Genomic DNA, 20,231 nt, shown 5'->3' with positions numbered 1-20,231 from the left:
GGCAGCTTCAGTAGCTGAGCTCTGACTGCCAAGCTTCCTCACCACAGTGTCCCAGAAATGTGTTGACACTAGCATGTCCCTGCTAACATAACCCCCAAGGCACTCTAGGAAGGAAACTTGACAATAGGAGTGTGGCTATGCTAGCATCAATCCCAGGGGGATCTGGGAAGAGAAGCATGGCAGCCGAGAGCCCTGGTGACTTCTAAACTGTTGAGAGAAAGAAAATGTATAGGAAGCCATAGCTGCTGCCATGATATACATCCCTCCACTCCTGAAATTGCTATTACGGGGAGCAGAAGGTCTATGTAAACTCGTCCTTCCAATTGAGCAAATCAGTGAGATGGGATTTGCTACAGCCCTACCACAAATTCTCCCCATCACTGATACATGCCAACTCACAATCACACAGAAATAGGTATGCTTTGATTTTTAAAATTATTGTTTTCATTATTATTAACATTTATTACCTGCCCTTCAACCCAAGGTCCCAGGGCAGGTCACAACAATTAAAACACAATATTTTAAACAACTTTTAAACAAAATTACAGAAATAAGGTGTGTCCTCAAGTGTCAAAAGTCAGGGCAAAGTGGTGCGTCTTCAGCATTCGCCGAAAGCTGTATAATGAAGGTGCCATACACACTTCTATGGGAAGGGAGTTCCATAATTCAGGGGGTGGGGCAGAAAATACCTTCTCCTAGGCTGCCACCCCCTGCACTTCTGAGGGCGGTGGAACAGCCAAGAGGGATTGTTTAATCCTTTATTGCAATAAAATGACAGAGTTCCAAATATTGCTTTGAAATCACCAGTGTCCATTTGACACTCTTCAAGCCTGTTATTCCGGTAAAATCTTCTATATCATGTGCACGTTGTGTGGAGATAAGTACCTGCTCTCAGAACTAGAAATGGCTTCTGCTGATGTTTTGAATCAAGAAAATAGAGGAAAACCGCATGGAAGTTATTCAGAGGAATAAGTATTTAAAGAATAGTTTCTGTAAATCAATATGAGAATTTTTCTCTCCTCATTAATAAGCACAATGTTGACACTTTATGTGCAAGAGTTGCTATTTTTGAGTATTTTCTGAGCACACATACAAAACATGTAACTACGTCTTTCTTTTTTCCAAGAGACTGAAAACTAGGTCAGTGAGCATCAGATAAGATCAAATGAAATGAAATCTTTCAGAAACTTGTTTAGAGGCTACTGAGCTGTTGCATGACAGGAAATAAGGTGGCTAAATTGAAAGGAAATCTATTATCTATTTCAACATGCAGTGCAGCACATTTGTATAAGAAACATGATAATGAAGTTCTGAGACATGGTTGTCACTTCCATATGACTGGGATCCAATGTCACGGTGATATATCTCCTGTTCAGGTTTCCTCACCTCCCTGCTCCTTTGTTCTTCAGTCAGTAAAAACTGTGCTAGTGGGTTCAAGGATCCACCAGAAACTAACCTCAAATGGGTTGCCTCTGCCTTCAGTCATGTTGAATATGGAAGCAGAACCATATTGTTTTCATTCCTACTGGCTCACCATATTTAATATGGAATATAGGTTGAGTTGGCAGACCAGATGTTGTTGGACTACAACTTCCATCAACTCTAGAAAGCATAGCCAGTGGTCAGGGAAGATGACAGTTGTAATCCGACAACATTGGGAGAGCCAAAGAACATGAAAATTTTTAACTAGTTAAATTAGCTGGCATTCCAATTGAACAGTTGTAGCTCATTTTCCCTGGATACGCTTCATTTGTTTTGGTTCTTGGCTTTATCGTATAATGTGGAATGAAAAAGCAAATATTAAAGATGACCTTTCCTTCTAACAAAAAGTGATTGTTTTTAAACTGTAAGTTATTTTGCAGTTCCTTCTACTAAGTAACATGCATATCAAGATTTTCAAATATGCTAACATATGAATTTAATCAAATTAAATGATAGGTTAGAAGTATTGGACTCACTGACATTCCATGTGTGTATGCGAGAGAGATAACAAAACAAAATGCAGTGGGTTTTTGTCCTTGCAACATTTATTTCCTTATACAGTGGTACCTCAGGTTACATACGCTTCAGGTTACAGACTCCGCTAACCCAGAAATGGTGCTTCAGGTTAAGAACTTTGCTTCAGGATGAGAACAGAAACCGTGCTCCGGCGGCGCGGCAGCAGCAGGGGACCCCATTAGCTAAAGTGGTGCTTCAGATTGAGAACAGTTTCAGGTTAAGTATGGACCTCCAGAACGAATTAAGTACTTAACCTGAGGTACCACTATATTCTGTTGATTTTTCTTTTCTTCAACACAGCAGTATCTAGAAATGAGAACTGAAGACAAGATACAATTATTTGTTAACAGTGAAAGCACTGTAATTAATCTAATCGGAGAGAGAAAAAACAAATAACTAAACAAAACTGAAGTTTAGCCATTAAATCCAAAAATTTAAACACGGAGAAGTGTCCTAAGAGACAAATGTGAAATGAGAGCTCTATCAAAGTACACACTGTGCTTTCTTTCCAGTTAAGTGGGCTGTGTGTTACATGGTTCATGCACAGAGTCAGAGACTCTGGCATTTATGAGACAGTAAACTATTACACCTTTCATTTTCATATTCTAAGAGAAGCAAGGCAGGTAAGTAGGTAGATTGGCTGCTCAAATTTTACATTATACGCACACTCTCACACTCCTGGCATCAATCTTGTGATCGATCATGATTATTAAACCAAGATTGCTGTTGTATTGTATATTTCCACAAATCAACCACTTCCCTTCAGGACACAGATACACATTTATTTATTGGGGGGAAAATATTTGTTTATTCAGTACTGAGGATATAATGGAATAAATCAGGAATTATTTAAAATAAGCTAATAATTTTTAAGTTGTAAGTTACAACCGCCCATCTGTTATTTTAATTTTAAATCTGTTTTCTCTGTTTAGTCTCACCAAATATAATTGTAAAATAATTAATTTCAAGCTGCAGTCCTACGTACATTTTCCTGGGAGTAAGCCACACTGAAGTCAACAAGATTTACTTCTCAGTAAATCTCAGTGTTCTGTCAGCTATCTTCCAGGCTTTCTTAATCTATTTTACAGAGCAACCGTAACCCTAGATCTGTTGCCTGGAGGGTGTTAAAACAAGGCAGAGGTGTCTCCCCTCTGTCTGTAAAGAGCTCTGGTGGTAGGAGGCATGGCAACAGCATGGAACTCTCTGGATATTGATCTATCACAGGCACTATTTCCACCATTTACTGGTGCTAGGCCCTGAAATGGAGTGTTTTGGGGCATGGGTAGTCTTGTAAGGCATTATCTGAAGTTGCCGCAGGATCCGATCCATTGTCTACATCAGCCTCAACCATTGGGTTTTTGTGGGGGTGGGGGGAGAAAGAACAAGAGCAGGTGGTATAAGCAAAATGTATCACCTGTATTATATTATTATTATTATTATTATTATTATTATTATTATTATTATTATTATTATTCCACTTATCTGACTGAGTTGCCCCAGCCACTCTGGGCGGCTTTCAACAAATTGAAACATTAAGCACAGTAAAACATCAAAAATTAAAAACTTCCTTATTCAGGGCTGCTTTGTTTTCTCAGTGGTTGTAGTATATTACGGATTTGTATTTTAATTGTAACCCACTGATTACAGTGAAGAGGGGGTAATACATACATACATACATACAGTAGCCAACTTAAATCTGACATTAATCTAATCCACAGCAAGAAAATTAAATAAATTTATATCTAACAACGTAGTTTAAAAATACTTGCAATTTTCCTAAAGCACTTATTTATTAAAGTAGACACACATTGATATAATATATATTAAAAATTGATAAAATAGAATAGCTAAAATAAACCGAGTTTAACTTGTGGAGGAAGGTTACTTTTTCACCCTGCTTCCTTTCTTCTTTAGTTCAAAATCTCTGTTGTAATAATAGACTATCTTACTACTGTAAATTATTGACTATCCATTTAATGTTGGGCTTCTAATAGATCTGTCACATTGCACAAAAGAATGACAGCAATCTGTTCATAATATGAACTATGAGAGCCTTTTGCAATGAGGAAAAATGCTTTAGTTTCCAGATGGGTAGCCATGCAAGTCTCAGGCAACAAAACAAGAGACTTGTGGCAGCCTTAAAAAGTGACAAATATATTATGACAGGCTTTCAGTCAGCTTCATAAAGTACATGAAGTGCTGTCCTGCATTGGAAGGGTGTGTGTACGCACGCACACAGACATACTGTACATACATGGGGCTGTGCTCCTGCTCACTTCACTCACCAGTCCCTTCATCACAACCTGCCCCCGGGGACTGTCAAAACCATCACTCCCTCCCTCTCCTTCCCTCTTTTATCTCCCCAGATATCTGTAACTTTCCTGGGCTGCCCTCTTGCTCACTCGTCTCAGTTGAATGCCCAAACACCTGGGATGACTGCCTGCTGGCCTAGGACACCTACCTGCTGGCCAGCAATACCTACCCATATGCTTACTCCCTGACCTGGGCCACACGCCTGCTCACCGGAATCTCCCTTCTCCTCAGTCTCTGAGGCTGCAAATGCCCAGCTGCTTTGAGAGCCCAGTTTGTCATCATGCTATACCTTGTCTTGCCACCTGTCAGTAGCTACATGAACTGCAGCATGATGGCATCCCTACATTTTTATTATATGGGGTGTGTTGGAAGGAATTGTAAACAGAACTGTATCCCCTGTCAATAACATAAACATCCTGGCGGTTAACACATGGTAATTTGACAACAATCAACTGTGCCAATTCAGACCACAAGTGATAGCAGTGAATTTCTTGATGAATGCAGGACTTTTATGCTTCAGTCTCTTTTTGAAGTTTCTTGGTTACACTATGACTGCCTTATGGTCAACTACAGAGTGTCCTGAGAAGTTTAACTGTTCCTTTGTTGGTTTTTGCATACTCTGTGCTGCTCTTTCTTATATCAAAATGGGGTCCATTAATAATTTACGAAGAGTCTAGTCTGTTTTCCCCCCTTACGTATAATGGCAGAAGGGCATTGTTGGCAAACAATGGTATATATCACTTTTGAAGTTGAACTTCTGATGTTGTGAATGATATTATTACATCCTGTAATAGTACTGCAGGAATAGACACGTGGCCAGAAGAACTGGAATCTGGGTCTAGCCCTTGTGTCTGTATCTCCCTTGTGTGGCCTATTGTTGCTGGTGAGTAGCTGTTTTAGCTTGAAGGGAGGCTATATGTAAGCAGGTATAGTGCTTCCACCCAGGGCCTGTGAGAAGGAAGTGTTGTTGTCCAGGATGGACTGTAGATCCTTGATGATACGTTTGAGTTGAGGCTCCCTTTAAAGATTCTCCCAGCTGTGTGAGAGCTGCTTATCTTTTGAGCTGATTACACATGCCTGGGCCTGGGCCTGCAGAAGCCATTGATTTGTGGGTGGGGTGGGTGTGTGGAAAAAAGCAACACATTTGGCCAACTCAGATCATTCTCCCGGTTGTGTAGGATTCCCCCACGGATAAGCTACTCCTACACAAGTCTAAAGGGCACCTTAGTCATATCGATATGCAGTATGTGCAAACACGTTATGTAGCTGTTTGCCTTTTCTGTTCATGAAACCTGCTTCTGCCTCTCAGTTTCTAATACTGTAGCATTCCACCCACTAGGTCTCTGTGGGTCATGGTTCCCTTTTGTAGCTGAGGTTTTGAATTATCATATCAAAGTGATTACAAAGGGGAGGGGGATTTACACTGCAAAAGTTGCCAAGAAGGTGGTTATCGCAACCCCCACTGCTCTTTCAGACAGCCGCAGATTTTTGTAGGGGGAAAGAACCAGATTTATATTCTTGTTCTAGATAGATTTGCTGCATGTAAGGGAAAATGTGAAAGCTTTAAGGGATGCAAGAGTTATGGAGCACCATAGTTTACTGGTAGAGCTTGTGCTACATGTAGAGACGTCCCACAATGAACTCTAGTTAAAAGGAGATTTGGTAGCTGTGAGTGCTGCTGCCAGTTGAGAAAAGTCCACACTAGGCTGGACAGACCAGTGCTCTTGAATATAAGGCAGCTGCATATCTTCTTAAGTGTAGGGTGCATTTATGCCAGGGTCTGACGGTTAGAATGTCACAATCAACAAACTTTCCACAAAAGGCAATAGGGGTTCGCACAATCCTGCAAACTGCTCTCTCTCTCCCTCTCTCTCTCTCAGACTTTAATGACAGTTGCAATATATCCAATGCCCATTGGATCTATATCTGACATGGGGTAAATATTGCATTGAATGAATGTTGCATTATATAATTCCTTCCAGTACACTGTGTTTCTAAAATGAAACCAAAGGTAACTTTTAATATATAAACTGAAGATTCTTCCTTTTGTAGTTAAATCCTTTGTCCACCTGTTTCTCATCTTATGCAGATCGTGAGCCACATTGGGATAGCAAACTGTTTTTATTTCTTTGCACAGTGCCAGGCAGATGGCTGCATCTTTATAAATAATGATCATGGTGGTGATGCAGAAGAAAGTGTCATTCTGCTGTAGGCAGTTGCATATGCTATGCTTAAACAATTCTCTCTTTTTTGCCATTACTTTTTGCATATGTGTAAGTTTCACATGTACATATTTTCATGCAAGGGTCTGAATGTAACAGGAACATTCAGAAATCAGTGACGCTGAATATTCTGTGGCACTTGAGGAAATTCATTAGAACGAGTTATAAAGAGCATATGTTCAAACTGGCAAGTGTATATACAAATCTTGTTCTCATGACCGCTTGACAGTCCCCTCCCAGTCCCCTAGATATGATGCAGGCATCTCAAGGGGGGTTAAAACTGAGTCTAGAGCAGCGGTTCTCAACCTGTGGGTCCTCAGATGTTGTTGGACTACAACTCCCATCATCCCTGATCTCTGGCCTTGCTAGCTAGGGGTGATGGGAGTTGTAGTTCAACAACATCTGGGGACCCGCAGGTTGAGAAAGGCTGGTCTAGAGGAAGGAGTGGGAGAATAAGCTTCCTGCTGGTGTACTAGTCCCATTTCCTTCCCTTTCCAGAGCACCTCGCACCTCCTATTTCTTTCCTGGTCAGCAAAGGGAGAAGCTGGTTTCCCCTTTTCTAGGTTTTCTGTAGCTTGTGCATACCTCCAATCTGACTCATGGGCATGCAGTCACTACAGCTGGAGTCTTCTGGTACCTCTCTTTCATCTCCCTGCATAGTATCCAGTTGTTTTAGTGCCCACACATGCAGCACAGTCACAAAAGCATGCCATATGTGAGCTGCGGTAGTAGCAAAGACTTAACCCAGTTAGACCCTGGGGTCACTAGCAGTGGTTTTAATGGTGGTGGCAGCCCAGCCTAGCCCATGACAGCCTATATGAATGAAGTCTGCTAGGCTTTAGTATGGCGTTAATACTGCCACTTCTACTGCTTGGTGCCATGATGGGGGCATAAAGTGAGGTATAAGTATGTATCTATATGTGTGTGTGCATACAGACATAAACATGTATACACTCACCACCTTGTTTTTAGAAATGCTTATTGTGTTACTGTGTTACATAAGGAGTCTGCATTTAAGCATAAAGACTCTTGTGTTTTATAATGTGAAGGCAGCAATGTAGAATGTAGATGTAGAATGATGTCTTGCTTCTCCTCTACATGATACGCTTCCAACTCTGCCATCTTTTCTGCCTAGCGTCACATGAAAGGAGGCAGAAGAGAAGGGGGAGACAAGATAGATCTGTACACCTGTCACAGAAGGGTTTCTTTTCTTCACTTGTGCACCCTCTAGTTTTTATTCCCCACCATATCCTAAACTGCCTCTATAAGGTGCTGCCAAAAAATCTGCACTCCTATAGAATTCTGATAAACAGCAGATGGTGTGTTTGGGGTGGGCGACATGGGTACTAATCACTTTAATGTTTTAATATTTAATGGCCACAAATACGTGACATTCTCATGACTTGCTACCTGATGCTACTTTCCCCTTTTTCATAATGTATTGACCAGGGAACTAACAATGTGTCTATGACTAGTAAGCACATTTAAACAACCAACACCACTAGTTATTGATGAAAACTTAGCAATATACACACCATGGCCTCATAAAACATGTTCTGCATATATCCTACTTTATACTCTCAGTTCACAGGGGGAAATAATCCTTGTCAAAAGACATGTTTTTCAATGTATGCAATCAATTTCTTATTTATGTACCTTAGGAATGTATTGATACTGGCTGGTGGGAAGGAGAACTCAACGGCAGAAGAGGAGTATTTCCTGATAACTTTGTTAAATTACTTATTTCTGACTTTGAAAAAGAGGTAGGATCTGTTTGCTCTTTATCACTGAGAATGTTATGAACCTGTGTCTTTTGTTTGGAACATGCTAGTTATAATAAAATATTGAAAAGCTGAAACTCACCCAAGATGTTTTTGGGGATAAATGTTTGTTTATGGATGGCAACGTGTTTGTGTAGCTTGAAATTGCATTGTGTAGCTTTTTCAACTTGCAGTGTAAGCTGAATTGAAAAACTAGCTTCAGCAAGATTGTTCTAAAAGCCCGTATTCTATTTGCACAGAATCGGGCGTTGTTGCATCCAATGTCTGTGCTTGAGCAGAACAGACTCCACTAGCAAACATGACTTCTTCCTCTCCTCCCTGCTGCAGACCCCAGCGTGCCCCCCAAATGTGCTCCAGAGGGTAGAATTCTCCAGACCAGATTTGGGGGGAACACTGAGGAGAAGAGGAAGGGAAAGTCCTGTTGCAAATGCAGAAGTCTGCCTGCACAGCACTGGACTCCATCCAGTTATTCATGTGAATAAATGGCTGGTGATTGTGCTTTAATTTGCTGGATTTCTTGTTCTTGCTCTTGAAGAGTCTTAAATTGAATGAGAATATTGGGCCAATTACCTCAGTATTGCCTTCACTGACTGGAAGTGGCTCTCCAGCTCCCCAGCCCAACATGGAGGAATCAGTGATTGAACCTTGGACTTTCTGTGAATGAAGCATGTTCTCTACATTCCCCATGTTAATGGGTGATCAAAAATTTTAGTAAAGCTTACTACAGACATATAAAACCCATTAAATCTACCCTTATGTACCTACAGAAAATTTAGTGTACAAATACACTGCAGAGCATTATAACTTAAAATTTGGTGTTCATATTAGATCAAAAATTTCACCCTAAAACATTGACATTGAATACTAAAGCAACACAGTGTCATACGTGTTTCAATCACTAAAGTCCTCTTTACGGTGGTAGATATATTTTCCAAATATAGATATATATCTGAAGAAGTGATCTCCATTCAACAAATGCTATGGTAAATAGTTCGACTTTAAGGTTCCTCAAGGCGTTTTGTTTTTTCAGTACTTTCCTGTAATTAATCTACTTTGGTTTCAGGAAACAAAGTATAACTGCAGAGAAGTAACTTCCTGCTTAACAAAGTCTTTGTACACTAAGCAAATATGGGCATAACGGCAAATAGTCACATATAATTTCCATAGAGTAGCAGCTAGTCTTTACTAAATTATGATGGCTGTCTCCTCTCTCACTATGTTCATAAATTGCATTTATCTGCTGTGTTGCTGAAAGGCTTTTTTTTTTTTTAGTTATTAGAATGATTTTATGTTCTGTCTGGTTCAAATTCTTTTTAGCAACCTGGTTATCATTTCCTTTTTATTTTAGAGACCTAAGAAACCACCACCTCCATCAGCTCCTGCCTTCAAACAAGGATCAGGTAATGCACTGTTGCTATATAATAAGCATCAGTAAATATCCCTTACAGAAAGTGCATCCACTTTTCTGTCTCTTAATGGAAGCTCTCAGTATCACTTTATCCACCACGCCATTTAAAAATTGTTAAATTGCAGGTACTGTCTTGGCAGCAACAGACTGCTTCTGAAATCCCAGAGTTGCTCATGTCAGTGATCATTCTTGGAATAAGAAAGCCTAGCCAAGTATCAGTCCCATTTGGTGAACAACTGGTAACATTGTACCAAATTAATGAAGGCAGGGAAGACTGGTATACTTATTAATATGGTGTTTATGTATCAGTTCATAATAATTCATTTTAAAGTGTTATTAGTTCATTACTGCTTTGAAAAAGACTTAGACGACCTTTAATTTTATGACTGGGTAATTATCAGACAATCTTCCCAAAACCATTCTATAGCAGTAACATGCATTTGCCATCTAGTGGTTGTTAAAGAAAAGCACTAACAATGATTATCTTCCATATTGTATTCACCATTGAAGTAAAAGCCATTTGTTTTTGAGATGCATCCTCTCAATATTTAATATTTCTGAAACTGGTAGACTGGCAGGAAGTGAAGGTGACTGACCACAGTTTTATGTACTAAAGGGGGGGAGGACATCTTACATGTTGTCCTGTTTGCCCAAACAAGTAATAATTTCCTTTGGAAGGGCAACTGTGTGGCAGACTACATACCACAATGGTAGCTCCATGCATATTTTTTCCTACACATAGCTCTCTTTCTTCCACCTTTGTTTATTTGTTCATTCATTCCTTTGTCACATTTATAGCCTGCTTTTCTTCCATCATGGGAGTCAATGCAGCATACATATGGTTGGCAACCATTGCCTGTCCAGGCACTGACCAAACCTTCAGATGCTTTGTTCACCATGTGACTTCAGACCATAGCCCTGGCTACTGTTCCTTAAAGGAAACAGAATTACAAGGGGAACTCCCATGTGAAAGAGTCCTAAGTATAAATTCTCTCTCTCTCTCTCTCTCTCTCTCTCTCTCTCTCTCTCTGTGTGTGTGTGTGTGAGAGAGAGAGAGATGGTAGTCATTCTGCAGTGCAAGCACATATTTAGAAACAAACCCCATATTCATTTGTCATGAAGCATATTGCCTTAGCGAACCTAAATAAATAAATAAATAAATGCATATTTCCAAATTCTTGATTTTCTTTCTAAACAATTTCACTGAATTTTTTGATAGCTACGACAGACAGAAAACATGAAATCAAAAAGGTACCTCCTGAAAGACCAGAATGTCTTCCTCATCGAACAGAAGAGAAAGGTAAGAAGCATTACTTCTGAGTGAAAAGTCCATCTTATATTTTAGTAAATGCTGTGGTCCTTGGAGACTGGTGGTTCTCCCCTGCTTAAATCAGTTCTCCCAGCAACCCCCAGTTGGGAGGAACACAATATGATATTCTGTCAGTCTCAGGCCTAGAAGAATTACCATTCCACCAGCTCTCCTCAAATATTCTCCCACAAGCAAGTGGGAACAGCAGCATCAGCAGCAGAATGAAAGGACATTTCCACAGAGCTCCCTCTCTGGCTGGACTTGCCCTTTCCTTCTCTTCCTGAAAGAATGACCTTTCCCTGATGATTTGCAAGACTCTTCTAAGGACTTTCATTTGCAAAATGGGATTTTCCTCATTCCCCATCCCCCCCCCAAAAAAAATTGGCTCTGGGGAGGGATTGGGAGAAACTCCAGAACTGCACACTGTGGAGGGAGCAAATCGTTCCATCTGAATGCTTGTGCAGACTGAACTTTTGTAATAATGTGACACTGAATTCCACCCATTGGTGGAACACATGTTTGCAGCATGTTTGCAGTAATTTGTATTCATTTGTTTTCAGTGTTGTAAGTGGCCCATAGAAAAACAATTTGTTTAGGTTTGAGAAATTTTCTACACTTCATTACTTTACAGTAAATAAAAGTATGTGTTTTATTAGTGTCACAATAAAGACGATGTAAGATATTTTTTCTATTGGGTTTTGCCCATAGCTGTAGCTTCCATAAGTGAGAGAGTTTTGCTTTAAAATGTCTTCATTCTTTTGGGGGGAAATTGATTTAAAGAAAGACCAGAGAGAGAGCAAAAGCTGTTAGATTTACAGAAGCCTTCTGTTCCTGCTATACCACCGAAGAAACCTCGACCACCCAAAACAAACTCTTTGAACAGACCTGGTACGTTGCCTCCAAGAAGACCAGAAAGACCAATTGTGCCTCTGACCCATACAAGGTATTTGATGGATCAGTTCTTTAAAAGAAATCAGTGGATGATAAAACATATTTATGATGAAATCTTGTAGATACTTGCACCTCGTTAAGTTTCTTTGAAGTACACATAATGTGTACTTTGAAGTGCAAAATGGACATAATAAATTATTTTGATTTATATTACTATTTTAAAATCTGTTTTAAAAAATAGGAGTGGTTGGCCTCCAGTTAGGTATTGCATTTGCCACCTACAACATAATGTAGCAATTTCATTTGATTTTATAAAGGACTGGCTGATCTTCCATCTTGATAGCATAAATTCTCTGATGGGGCCCTCTAGTGGTACCCCATGCAGTGGTGAACCTTGGGTCTCAAATTTCAGCAGCACCCTGTGCAACACCAAAATCCAGAACACACACACAGAGCAGCTCTCACCTTCCATACACTATGCCCAGTGTGACTGAACCACTAATGCTTTCCTAAATTCACCTCTGCCCTATGACCCTGAGGTTTGGTTAGTGACTGAACAATAGTATGGCAGGTCCTGCCCTGTGGAGCTTCTTACCAGTAGAGTTTCAGCAGGAACCATCCTTCCCTTCCTTCAGTTGTAATTTGAAAACTCTATTTTTTAGATTGGCCTTTACAACATGATGTTTTCTTTTAACCAATCGGCATTTATTAATATTTATTGAGTGGACAGGCAGAGTCCCCCCAACCCCAGACGACTCCTGAATGGAATAATGACTCAAGACAACGTGCTATGGGATTAAAATTGGCCACAACTGTATTAAGCTTCAGATGTAGAGAGACCTTTGCTCAGGCATTGGGCGTTTATCCTTCCCAGTCCCCAGCCAAGGATCCACCCTCTGTTGTGTGGGCAGGGCGGTCCCTCCCCCTACCTGGCCGATCCCCTGGCAACGCTTCCCCAGGCGGGATTGGGCGATTGGCTGAGGTGGGTGGAGACCTCCAGGTATCCAGCCTGGGGAGGGCGAAACCAACCCATACCACCAGGAGCTGCATGGGATCCTGGGGGTTGCACATGGCCACGCAAAAGGCACCCCCCATTTGATGTGGGGAGCGGTCATTGGTGTTTTTAATGATCTTTTATGGATCTCTTGTTGGTTTAATCCTTATATGTTGTACTTGCCCCTGCTGTATTTTTTTTATGAAAGTGCTGATTTGTAAATAAGTAAATTAAATTGTTTGATGACAATGGCTTTCCATCATCAAGCAAAACCATAGATTAGACTTCTCAGTAACTTCCACTATTTATGAAATACAGTGGAACCTCGGGTTGTGAACATGATCCGTGCAGGAGGCACGTTCGCAACCCACAGCGCCGTGTCTGCGCACACGCGGGTCACGATTTGGTGCTTCTGTGCATGCGCAAAGCTCGATTTAGCGCTTCTGCTCATGCATGAGCGCCAAAACCCAGAAGTAACCCGTTCTGGTACTTCCAGGTTTGGCGTGGTGCGCAACCCGAAATCGCGTAACCTGAAGCGTCTGTAATCCAAGATACTACTGTAGTGCAAAATAATTATTATTTTTTGAACGATGAAAAGCTCCAGTTTTCAGCAGCCCTTCACAAGTCCACTTTTGGTACTCATCTGCCATGCAAAGTCACAAAACACCCACTCTGAAACTGTCACTGGAAAGCCATTAGTTATTAAGCGTCTCAGTGAGGGAGCCAATCCTACTGAAGGAGCTGCAGCCAACGCTTGAATTGGCAGGGGTGGGGGGCTTAACCCCATTATCACAGCTTGACGCTTCATAACTTTATCACTTAATGGGTCTGCAACACATTCTGCCTTTCTTCATATCACTTACTGTTTTCATACACAAATTGTTATTTTTAAAATTGCTGATCAGAAGGTATCCTTTCAGATTTTCTTCATCTCAAGATGCAGTTAACATTTGAGAAATTGTTTAGGACACTAGTGTGTCTAAAATAGGCCCTTTTGACAGGTGTTAAAGAGAAACAAGATAAGGTTAATCCTAGCAGCATGTCGGTTTACAAGCGATGGCTCCCTCGGACAGCTCACTGTGACCCAGGAGCTGCGCATGAGGAATGCTTCTTTCCCTCAGTTTGCAAGATACAAGAAATTACTGTTAACAGGCAGTCCCAGTAAATATATCTCTTCTTTTTGACTGCAGGAATGATATCCCAAAAGTAGATCTAGCAAGCTGTACATCGTCCAGCACCTTAGAAAAGGATTCCACAGAAAGGAGCAATGACATCGGTAAGTTGAGGTGCTTTTTATACTGGACCTACCTCCTAAATATACATTACCTTTCAGTATTAATTTTATCATACAGTATTATTTAAATTTCAAGTAAATGTATCATGTTATTTTTTTAAAAATACATATCCAAAAATTTAGAAGAAATTGGATGCAAAATATTTTCAGTGCTTGGAACCTTTTGTGTGATTGCAGATCATTTTGTTGTGAAGGTTTTGGAAAGCTAATTTTAAAAAATTACCTGAAATGGTTGCTGCTGTTTGTAAAATGAGTTGTAGATGTCTGTTGTAGTTAAGAATTTGATCAGATTACCTGACACTCTTGAGATTCAACTACGCAACCTACTCTGAGAAAACTAAAGATTAATTACAGTTTTTCCCCCATCACAAATTTGAACACAAAACGTATGTTCTGAATTGGTGGGGTTTCAGTCTTCTGACTGCTGGAAAACAAGGTGTTCTGACTGTGGTCATATATCTGTAAGCATAGCCAGTGTCATTTTCAGATGGAAATATTTCAATGTCATCTGCTTCAGTCACTCAGTTCAGTAACAACTGTGCTGCAGCAGACATGTTTTTATAAGAGGCGGTCTTTGTATCCTAAATTGTAAGCATTACTACATTTCATTGGTAGCATGCACTGTTATTTTTATGTTGTGGTTTCTTCATAGAGCACATATTGATTAAATGTTGTACTGCAGTAGCTAATCTTCCTTCTCTCCAGACTTGGCAGTTTTGCACTTGTTTGCAACAGCTATGCTAACTTTTAAAACCACGTTTTTTAAATAATTAGGCTGCAATCCTATGCATACTCACTAGGAAGCAAGTACCATTAAACTTAGTAGGACTTAATTCCAAGTAAACATGTTTTTGTTGCTCTCAATCTTTTGTCTGTTTTTGTGCAGTGTGGAATCTCTAGTAGCAAGCTGGTTGTTTAGTTCATAGAATGTGCTTTTCCAACCAAACACTTGACTGAGAATAGCAAAGCAAGGTGTCTCTAATGATAAGTAACTTACAAGTAAGGTGCATGAATTTTTAAATTGGCAGATTTATTACATTAGTTTGTTGCTGGTTTTTGCACAGTGCCTAGAAATTTCATGTGCTTTTATAAATAATAATATGTAAGCTTTCTAATTTTAGGTAACAGTAAGTGCCAACAGAATGCTTTTGTAAGCCTTCTATTATTTGTAGGATTGTAACGTTAGTGTTAAAAGCTACCTGTCATTATGTTCTAATACTATTAGAAAAATACTCTAATAAGCAAAATAGTAATAATGAATCAACTCACAGTTGTGGAACAGCTACTAGTTTTAGAAAGTCTAAACTGCCAGTTACAAACACTAGAATAGACTGAGAACTACTACTTTATACTTATTGTCACATATTTTCCTTTTGCTAGGGAGATTATAATCAAAGCGCAAGCTTCCATTACTTTTGTAGGCATAAATGAGGGTCACAGGGGCAAATTGTTTGCAACAGCAAAACAGAATTCCTCAATAAATAATTGTTAATCCTGAATTACAATATTTTATTTTTATAAGGCTTTTGTTGACAGATAAACATAATTAAGAATATAAACAGCCATATACTGAGGCACAGAATTAAATAACTAAAGAATTAAAGCAACGCACAGTTCTGTTATCATACTAGAAAATGAATAGTGTGAAGAGTGAATTGATTAAAATATTTGTGGGTAGTGCTAGACCTTTAGTGAACATGATGGAGGACAGAAATACTTAAGATTTATATACTCAAATTGATTTGGGACAGATTAAATAAAAGTGAACATGTGTGTGAGGTGAGAGATGTTCTCACAATTGCCTTGGCCATTTACATAGTGATAACCCCAACAAGAAGAGGGTGAAATTCAGCTGCTACCTTTATAGGGTAATTTGAACACAGTTTGGACCAGAAATAATTGCTGTTGGCAAGTTTGTTTTGTAAAAGAAAACAAAAATCACATCACATTATCATGAAGGGAAATAGCATAGCATTGTAGTATCCTGCAATCGGCTTGGACAGGGAGGCATTTTGTTTAACATGTTGAAGAGCTGTCGTCCCATCTGGGTTTACCATGACCGACTAACATCAGTGACTCTGTCTTAACCTTCTCTGCTGACTGCTAAGTTCTGGTCATCATTTGTGTGAACATGGTTACCCAGAGGATAAATATGTTTGATGTAATTTTCTTGGCGTGAAGACTTAGGGTATTTATATCTAATAGGGTTGGATTACTAAACCAGTGAATGGTGGATAGATTTTATTTTTTGTTGTTGTTCTGATTTAAATATTTGTATGTAAGATATGTTCCAGCTGTATCTGTGGCTCACACTTCCTTCTTTTTTTTTTAAAAAAAAGTTTGTTAGTCTTAACTGTTAAATGTGTCTTTAGAAATCTATTCCCTTTACTCCTCACACCTTTTTTTTCTTTTCTCTTCTTTTTCTACATTTCCAGTGATGCCTTTCTTTTCCTTTCCACTCACATTTCTTCAAGCTTTCCCCATTTACATCCCTTTACCATGGGTAATTCTTCTTCACTTGATGATGGTAAGGCTTTTTCACCTTCTGTGTGTCCTGTCATTATTTTCCCTGAAAATGAGTGGTATATTCTTACCATTCTCCTGACATCCTGTTGTATGCTGTGCTGTTGCAGATATTGTTGTTGTTATTATTTATTTATTTATTTATTTCTATACCACCCTTTATCCTAGGATCACAGAGTGGTTTAAAATATAAAAACACAAACTACATAACAAAATCAAATGTCAAAGAAAACAACAATTACCAGACTTTTAGAAGACATCTGAAGGCAGCCCTGTTTAGGGAAGCTTTTAATGTTTGATTCATTACTGTATTTTAATATTTTGTTGGAAGCTGCTCAGAGTGGCTGGGGAAGTCCAGCCAGATGGGCGGGGTATAAATAATAAATTATTATTATTATTATTACTATTATTAAGTAACAAACTAAAACAATACCCCCAGAACAGTTTAAAAGGCCATAGATTGTTTAATCTGGGGCAGTTCATATGGGGAGAGGTGTTGCTTGTGGTATTGATGTCCTGAGCTGTTTAAGGCTTTATAGGTCAAAACCAACACTCTGAATTGGGCCCAGAAATTAACTGGCAGCCAGTGCAGTCAAGCCAGGATTGGCATTATATGTTCAAACCATCTTCCTCCAGTGAACAACCTGGCCATTGAATTCTGCAGCAGCTGAAGTTTCCAAACCATATTCAAAGGCAGCCCTACATATAACACAGTTCAGTAATATAACCTAGAGGTTACCAGAGCATAGATAGCTATCTAGTTTGGTAGATGAAGAGGTGTTGCATATTTTTCAATTTTAATGCCTCTGCAAATAGTTTATTGGTTTATGCATTTCCATTATGCATACAGTGTCAAATCATTTGTTGTGAAATGGTTTGCCCACCTACAGTTTTAACACATATGTTTTTGGAGCATCACTGTAAGTTAAATCAGTAGCATGGTTAAAATACCTCAATCTCACCTTTACTCTAAAATAAATGCATGCAACTTGGACCAGTACAGCATTTAATTCCTTTTGCGGGGGGGGGGGGGGGATGCTCAATGCACATACAAAGATTCTATTAATGGGAGTGTTCTCTCCTGCTATAATTTTAATTTGATGTTTTCAGGCCCTGTAGAATGAACCAACTTGAAAGGTTATTCATGCCTTATGTGCCCTAATTTCCAGAGAAGGTGCATGAATTTTGTGCAGATTAAAGAAATGCCAAAACCTAGGAAGGTGCTTCTAAGTTCATTGTGTCAAGAGAAGGATTATTTTGCTCACATTTGTAGACAGAATGTGAGCAAAACACATGACGCATGCTCAAAATTAGGGAATAATGGGAAATAGTGCTCAGTTTTTAGTATGGTGGTTCTACATTACAATTTCCATGGAATTGCATTAGAGTGAATTTGTTAATTGTATGTCTGTAATGGGCACATGTTTCAGAAATTATTTTTTTCTAGCATAAGAAACTACCAATCAAGTCCTTAAGGCTGAAGTACAAAATAGGTTTTCGATCCCTATTTTTCAGATGTAAAATGAAGTAAATATGCATTCCTTTTAAGTTTGTGTATGAAGCTTGTGAACACCCGAGACTTGCTTTGTAGTTATAATTATGAATAACAATTGCTTTAACTATTACCTTGTTTTGAGGTCAGTTTTGTTAAATGTAAGTGAAGTTTAGAATCGTAGTGGTGTTTACAAAAAATGAATTAAAATGACCTCCCATTTTCTATTTTTAGGGAAAGGGTGGGCGAGTAGTGATATTATCCAGTGGCATTTGTTGTTGTGTCACATCATGCTCCCTGAAGTGAATGAAATTTAGCACAATGTGCTGGTATATCAATAATAAAGCCACAGTTCTATAACACAACAAGCAGCAAAGTGTGAATCTCATGTAAGAATGTGGAACAAAAGCCCTAGCACAATAATAGGAAAACAAATGTAATATTACCCACGTTTGAATTCAGCTGTAGTTACACATACATAAATCCATTTAAAACTGACTCCTCCTACGTCACAACTGAGGAGAAGTAATTGGGACTACTCCAATGACTCCTAAGATAGAGAGTCCTATTAGTGATGTGCAGACCTTGCCTTCTCTGTCAGGCAGTCTCTAAGAACACTTTTTCTACTAGCATTTAACAGGGATACTCAATGTCCCCACAACTAATTATACCTTACCTTTATGAACAAGGATGGGGCTAAAGAATCATGGGCAGGGCTTACTACATATAGGCAGTGCTTTTTTCTGGGGGTACGCAGGGGTAAGCATACCCCTAAACAGTTTGTGAATCTAAGTTTGGCCTCACTGAGGGACAGTATTTCAATATGAGTAGGAAAATGAGAGTACCCCTAAACATTTTTTTAGAAAAAATAGGACTGTACAGTAGTAACTTGGGTTACATATGCTTCAGGTTACAGACACTTCAGGTTACAGACTCCGCTAACCCAGAAATAGTACCTCAAGTTAATAACTTTGCTTCAGGATGAGAACAGAAATTGTGTTCCGACGGTGCGGCGGCAGCGGGAAGCCCCATTAGCTAAAGTGGTGCTTCAGGTTAATAACAGTTTCAGGTTAAGAACGGACCTCCGGAACGAATTAAGTACTTAACCTGAGGTACCACTGTATATAGGAGAACCTTGCAGGGCCAGACATCAGCTGGAAATGTCAAAATTTCCTACCAATGAGATCAGGAGGCAGAGAAAGCTACTAATCCTATGTTCCCATGCAACTAGTGACTGTCCACAGAGAGAATCATTTGGTAGAGGAGGGCAGCCTGTGTTGTTGTTGTTGTTTTCTGCTGCTGCTGTTTTGTTGAAGGGGAGCTGGCTTATGGCAGGGGCAGAAAGAGGTTATCGAACTACAGCGGAGGAAATGTGCAATCAAAGTTTAACTTTCATTTGCTTTTAGCATTTACTGACAGCAAGACATGAAACCTGTAACCCTTTCCTACGTGTGACTTGCATGACCTTGACTGTGTCCCTGCTGATGTAACTTGATTGCACACTTCCAAAGCAGATTATGTACTGCTCAAAAAAAAGTATTAATAGGAGTGATGAAGAAAGATATACTAGTATGCAGATAAGCTAGTGTTCAGTACTCGTGTCATTGAGTTCTTTCCAACTTACTATCAGCAGTTAACTATTTGAGAAAAGCTGCTTGGCATAACAAATGAAAGTAAAATATGTGGGTTGGACCCATAGTCAGTGAGCGGAAGTCATGCAGAAGGACTCCCCCCCCATGGTGTCCTTCTGTGCCCCTCCCCCTAGTTTCTTCTGAAGCTCCATTTGCAAAGGTTGTCTGGGGACTCAGAGCTGCAGGGCGGAAGCCCCATAGCACGAATAGCCTTCCACTCATGCAATTCTGGATCCAGCCCGTTATGAGCTAATCTTTGCTGTCCCATTTCTGTATATGAGCATTCTATAGAGACCGAAAAGAAACCAAGAGGTCAGAATCAAGCTTGCTGTGACTTGTTTTACTCAGCTGCCAAATTGATCAAGTTTGACAATA

The 20,231-nt window shown here is 39.5% G+C and overlaps 1 protein-coding gene across 8 annotated transcripts in view; it reads left to right on the top strand.

Moving 5' to 3' along the window:
- SH3KBP1 (SH3 domain containing kinase binding protein 1) overlaps positions 1-20,231 on the top strand; it is a 138,345-nt gene that overhangs the window by 105,472 nt on the left and 12,642 nt on the right. For all 8 annotated transcript variants that reach the window (XM_083734346.1, XM_083734350.1, XM_083734349.1 and 5 more), the window contains 5 exons: positions 8,195-8,296; positions 9,663-9,714; positions 10,942-11,022; positions 11,812-11,974; positions 14,107-14,192. In XM_083734346.1, the coding sequence (XP_083590472.1) occupies positions 8,195-8,296; positions 9,663-9,714; positions 10,942-11,022; positions 11,812-11,974; positions 14,107-14,192 (484 nt within the window). The remainder of the gene's footprint in view (positions 1-8,194; positions 8,297-9,662; positions 9,715-10,941; positions 11,023-11,811; positions 11,975-14,106; positions 14,193-20,231) is intronic.

Source organism: Podarcis gaigeae, assembly GCF_964106915.1.
Source record: "Podarcis gaigeae genome assembly, chromosome: 4".
NCBI lineage: Eukaryota > Metazoa > Chordata > Lepidosauria > Squamata > Lacertidae > Podarcis > Podarcis gaigeae.
This window is presented reverse-complemented; position numbering and strand designations above follow the sequence as displayed.